Source organism: Muscardinus avellanarius (assembly GCF_963383645.1).
Source record: "Muscardinus avellanarius genome assembly, chromosome: 8".
In the NCBI taxonomy this organism is placed as follows: Eukaryota; Metazoa; Chordata; class Mammalia; order Rodentia; family Gliridae; genus Muscardinus; species Muscardinus avellanarius.
Window position 1 is genome coordinate 107895390 of NC_137794.1, and position 6431 is coordinate 107901820.

General features: G+C 41.8%; 1 protein-coding gene across 1 annotated transcript; it reads left to right on the forward strand.

Moving 5' to 3' along the window:
- Positions 1-1814: 1814 nt before the first annotated feature.
- On the forward strand, positions 1815-2222 carry LOC308266185 (large ribosomal subunit protein eL32-like; the record flags this gene model as incomplete). Its single annotated transcript, XM_080700248.1, has 1 exon — positions 1815-2222. The coding sequence occupies one exon, from the start codon at positions 1815-1817 to the stop codon at positions 2220-2222; it is 408 nt and encodes a 135-aa protein (XP_080556374.1).
- Positions 2223-6431: the final 4209 nt, after the last annotated feature.

Consider the following 6431-nt stretch of genomic DNA (forward strand, 5'->3'; position numbering starts at 1 on the left):
CATATCTCAACATTATTAAGGCAATCTACAATAAGCCCACTGTCAACATCATATTAAATGGGGAAAACCTTCAAAAATTCCCCCTAAAAACTGGAACGAGACAAGGATGTCCACTATCACCACTTCTCTTCAATATAGTACTAGAGACTCTAGCCAGAGCAATAAGGCAAGAAAAGGAAATCAAAGGAGTACAAATAGGAAAAGAAGAACTTAAGCTTTCACTATTTGCTGATGACATGATACTATATTTAGAAAACCCAACAAACTCAACCAAAAGGCTTATAGAACTGATCAACAAATTCAGCAAAGTATCTGGATACAAAATCAATCTTAAAAAATCAGAAGCTTTCCTGTACACCAACCATAAATCCACTGAAAAAGAAATTCAGAAAACACTTCCACTCAGGATCTCCCACAAAAAAATAAATACCTAGGAATAAATTCGACCAAGGAGGTAAAAGATCTCTACAAAGAAAATTATAAAACACTGAAAAAAGAAATCGAAGAAGATCTTAGAAGATGGAAAGATCTTCCATGTTCATGGATTGGCAGAATAAATATCATTAAAATGGCCATCATCCCAAAAGTGATCTACAGATTTAATGCAATGCCCATTAAACTACCAAGATCATTCCTCACAGACATAGAAAAATCAGTCCTTAAATTTATCTGGAATAACAAAAAGCCCAGAATAGCCAAAGTAGTTCTCAGTAACAAAAACCACGCAGGAGGAATCACAATACCTGACTTTAAATTTTTCTAGTAATTTATAATTTTTCAACAGTTGAAATTGGCAGTGAGTGTCAATCAAAATTGGTACTATGAGTATTGCTAGTCCTTGTATTTTTATGTGTAAAGATGGGATAAAGCAACCAGGTGTGGAGGTGCATGTTTGCAATCCCAACAGGTTCAAGGCCAGAGAATGGTAACTCAGTGAGACCCTTTTTCAAAACAACAACAACAAAAAAATAGTAGAATAGATTTGGGGTATAGCTCAGAGGTAGAGTGTGCCTGGGTTTGATCCCCAGTACCAAGATAAAATTTAAAAACCAAGGTGAGCCGGGCATGGTGGTGCATGCTTGTAATCCCAGCATTTGGGAGACTAAGACCAGAGGATCGCAGTTCATGGAAAACCTCAGCTACTTAGTGAGGCCCCCTTCAACTTAGTGAGACATTGTTTCAAAATAAAGAATAAAAAATAGGGCAGGAGGTATAGCTTGGAGGTCCAATGCTTCTGGGTTCCATCCCAAGCCCCCCCCCAAAAAAAAATCAAGGTCGATTAAAGTAAAAGAGTAATGGGATATTCCAATACTATCATTTCCTCTATCCATGATATAAAGGGGGAAAGATACAGTTAAAAGGTAAAGTAAGGGGGCCGGAATGTAGCTCAGTGGCAAAACACCTGCTTTGCAGGTACGGTGCTCTGGGTTCAATCCTTGGTTCCAAAAAGACAAAAACAAAAAAAAGAGCTTAAAAAAAAAAAGGTAAAGAAGCTTGGCGTGGGGCGTGGTGGTGCACCCCTGTAATCTCAGCATTTGGGAGGCTGAGACCCGAGGATCACGGTTCACAGCCAGCCTCAGCTACTTAGTGAGGCCCTTAGCAACTCAGTGAGACCCTGTTTCAAAATAAAAAATAATAAAAAAAAATAGGGCTGAGGATGTAGCTCAGAGGTAGAATGCTCCTGGGTTCCATCCCCACCAACCCCCCCCCCCAAAAAAATGGTAAAGAAAAAAAATTGGGGCAAAAGTTTATAATCTTCTGTTCTCTTCCTCGGCGCTGCCTACAGAGGTGGCAGCCATCTCCCACTTAGCACAATGTCGACCCTCAGACCTCTCATGAAGCCTAAGATTGTCAAAAAGAGGACCAAGAAGTTCATCTGGCTCCAGTCAGACCAATATGTCAAAATTAAGTGGAACTGGTGGAAACCCAAAGGTATTGACAACCGGGTGCAGAGACAATTCATGGGCCAGATCCTGACGCCCAACACTGGGTACAGAAGCAACAAGAAAACCAAGCACATGCTGCCCGGTGGCTTCCCGAAGCTCCTGGTCCACAACGTCAAGGAGCTGGAAGTGCACCTGGTGTGTTACAAATCTTACTGTGCCGAGATTGCCCTCAACGTCTCCTCCAAGAACCGCAAAGCCATGGTGGAAAGAGCAGCCCAGCTGGCCATCAGAGTGACCAACCCCAACGCCAGGCTGCGCAGCGAGGAAAACGAATAGACACCGCAAGTATGCTTTCACACGTGTGCTTAAATAAAGCTACAAACACTTTTTCAGTTAAAAAAAAAAGTTTCTAATCCTGAATTTGAACCGGAGTTGTCAGTATGAACTCATATGACATATTACTTTTACTTACAAGCAACCACACACTAGTCTATTGCCTAGCGTTAGAAAAAAATCTAAAACGCATGAGTGATCCAGATTGTATTCTTGAAATTTTATTTCTCACTATTTATAAAGGAGGAAGAGCTCCGTGGATCAACAGGTAGGTAGGCAAAAAATGAAAAAATATGAAGATGAACCTGGCACATCTATACATTGCAAGAGCTCTCAGGCCACTGAGCTTCCATGAGGATTCCAGTTGCCATGGACTGAAACCCACCACATATATTTACATTCACAGGTTTATAATGTGGTCACCTTCTGAAGACAGGCAACAGATGCGGTATCTCAAAAAGCCAGGAAAATAAAAGGAGAGAGTCATTTATCCTATCTTTTGCATGTGAACTGTACCACTGGGTAGCCAAGAGTAGATGAGGGAAAAGAACTAATTAATAAAAACCTAATGGTAGAATTAGGACATTACTACTCTCTGGAGCCCTGTAAATTAAAAGATCTCGGCATCTGCTAACATCAGGAAAGAGTAAAAACGGGCATTTTTGTTCCTTCTGATGTAAAACACAGACCATCTATAGTCTTGACAAACAGATCAAACCTGAGCCTGATCAGGGCTTTAAACTCATTTGCTGATTGCAGACAGAGAATAGCAGACGTGTCAAAGCACCCCATGTACTCAAGCGGCAGAGCCCTGACTTTGGGAAACTCAACAGCCCAGTTCTTCCCTATACAGGTTCAGTATCCCCTATCCAAAATAATTGTGACCAGAAATATTTCTGATCCCAGAACATTAGCAAATGCACAATGAGATATCTTGGGGTGGGACCCAAAAGTAAACACAAAATTCATTTATGTTTTATCAATACCTTATACAGGTAGCCTGAAGGTAAATTGTATACAATATTCTTAATTTTGTGCATGAAACAAAGTCTCACCATGTGGGGTCTTTCCATTTGCAGCATTGTGTGTGCATTCAAAGTTTTGGATTTTGGAACATTGTGGATTTTAGATTTGCAGATTAGAGATGCTTAACCTCTATATATTAGAGAAAATAAAAGGACGGAGGACATTCATAGCTGAAGTGCCTATGGAATAAATCGTGTCTATGATGTACGATGAGTGACAAAACCATTTTTTATGCAGGAAAGTGATTGTGCGAGGAAGTCCAGGAAGCAGCTACTTTGGGCACAAGTAGCAGTGGTGGGGGACGAGGCACATGCAGGGCACCCTGGATGGCTGGAAAAATTCTATTTCTCGACCTGCATGACATTTACAAGAGCATTTGTTTACCGTATAAACTCTACTAAGTTTTGTGTTTTTATGAAATTTTCTATATATTTGTTCTATTTGACAATGAGTGAGGTTAAAAGAAAACAATAATCCTAACAAAAAGATACAAATATGAGTATTGTGTAAACAATATGGGCTTTTGAGTCAGACAGGTCTAGGGTTAAAGCCTAATTTGCCAAAGAGAGAAAGGAAGGAAGGAAGGAAGGAAGGAAGGAAGGAAGGAAGGAAGGAAGGAAGGAAAGAAGGAAGGCCGGCTGGCCTTGAGTTCTCTGATGTCTTACCTTCTAACTTAAAAAATAAAAAGAACAGAATTTAAAAGTGCCAACTATCTCATGGGTACTCAATAAATATTAGTTTTACTAATTATTTCCTTTGTTTTTTCTTTTTATATGTTTCCTGGAAGGCTCAGGGTGACTAAAACCACGTGGAGTTGGTCAGTGAAGGATATTGGAGGCTTCACAGAGAAATCTTGAATAGGACATTTAAGATAAAAAAAATAGGATATTAAGAAATAATGTGAGAGGTATTCCAAGTGTGCTGTTGACAGGCAGCTGAGTTACACAGATGGAAGTCGGCAAGTGGTGCTGCCTGGAAGAGGTGACCAGCCCAAGGTATCTGCGAGCCCAAGTACCCAAGGGATGCAGGTCACCCCTTGGGTGGTAACCGTGGTAACCTTGGTGCAGGGAAGTAACCATGAGCAAAGCAGGCACCGCCTATGGAAAGGACATCAGCATGGGGAAAATGATAAATGGTGCCTGAGCCTCAGACTCAGTGGGAGTTAGAAGACTTCTAATTCCATATTTATGCATGCTTTTTACAAGTCTGTGATCACACATTCTATAAGTTCCACATTAGCCCTTCAAATCCTTGATGGGTAGAATAGTAATAGATTCCCACATTAGAAATGTGCTGTGCGCCCCGGGATGGCTCCAGCCTGTGGAGCTTTCTTTCACAGAGCGTTGACACATTAAGATGTCTTCACCCCACGCACGTGATGGAACACAGCAGAGATGGAGTGTAAATGAACTGAGATCCTGGTCCCCAAACTACAGAATAGTGGGACTCGCTGGAGAATAAACACAGGTCCACGCAGTTATATGTACTGATATTTGCATTTGCTGCACATTTAAGAGAACACTCATCTTCACTGGTTTTCTCTTTAAAGAATTCTTTTTTTTATAACACCCTTCGAGGCAATCCCTATATCCTATAAATAATCAACCGAGAAGGAAGGAACCAGGGCTGAAAGGATGGTAGCAAGAGAAAAGCTATTCCTAGGAGGGAGGCAATTAGGGACAGCCAGACCTGTGCAGTTAATTCAGTCACGTGCAATGGCCACACCCACTTCCATCTCCTTCTTCCTTTGGGGCAAGTGCTGTGCAAAATGCTTGTTTCAGCTCCTTTGATCTCCGCCAGCAACCCCCTCAGGTGCAAATCCTCGTGGGCCCCGCTTCACCAAAAGAAACTGAATTCAGTTAGACACGTGCTGAACCTCTCTGATTTTATTTCCTCACATGTGAAATAAAAGTGTAAAATATCCCGCTGTATGAGGAGTTGTTCGTCAATGGGTATAAAGTTACAGCTATACAGGCTGAGTGAGTTCAGACAGCTGCTGTGCAGCGTGGTGCCTATAGCAGCAATGAGGTCTGCGTACTCAATTTGTTAAAAGGGTAGATTTATGTTAGTTAATATTATAAATGAAAAAAAGAGGATGAAGAAAAGGGCACAAGAAGATTTTGAAGGGAACAGAAATATATATCACCTCAATTGTGGAGATACTAATACAAGTTGAACATACATATCCAAACTCGCCAAACTGTATATATTAATTATCTGAAGTTTTTGTAGACCAACATACTCTGATAAAGCTGGGGGGAAATAGGTAAATGAAAATTAAAATACTCTACTCCACAATGACAGTTGAGAAGATGAAATAAGATACTAAGTATAAAACACCTAAAAATGCTCCAAGTTTATCTCCCTCCTCCCAGGTCCTATGAGCACACTCTGGCTTAGATCTTTTCTCTCTCTCTCTCTCTCTCTTTTTCTTTCTCTCTCTCTCTCTCTCTCTCTCTCTCTCTCTCTCTCTCTCTCTCTCTCTCTCACGGTACTGGGGATTAAACTCAGGGGAATTCTACCTTTGAGCTACACCTCCAGGCCTAATTTCTTATTCTTCACTGAAACAGGGTGTCACTAAGTTGCGGAAGGCCTCACTAAGTAGCTGAGGCTGGCCTAGAACCTGAATCCCTTCTGTCTCCGCCTCCCAAGTATGGGGATTATAAGCATGTACCACTACACCTGGTGGACCTGCTCCTTTTAAAGAATCCACCCAGCAGAAGATCTGACAATGTGTTTCCCTACAGCATTTTCAAAAGTGCTCCTAAATCTCCATCCAAATCTGTCCTGAAAATAGTCTCACTCCTCCAAATAAGTCACGGTCAGAAGAAGATACAAAATGTTACAGACAGACTTCTCCAAATGCTGTCTGAAGACTGTCCCTTTGAACAAGAAACCTGAGAACATTCAAAAAGAGTTCCCTGCCTGCCCCAGTGGAATGTAAAAGAAAGAGACAGTAGCCATTCAGAGGTTTCCTTTGGCTTCTTTTCTGTCTAGGCTGGGAGAAAGAGGAATTCAGGAAGGCAAAGCCTTTCTTTGTTCTGCAGACAGCACCTAGCTATGGAGGAGGAGCAGGTGGGGCAGAGGAGGCCGGTCCCACCCGCCCCACCCAGGATGCCTGGCTGGGCCCACCCTGGGGATGTGCCCACACCTGCCTCTCCAAGACCCCTGTCTTCATCCCAGACT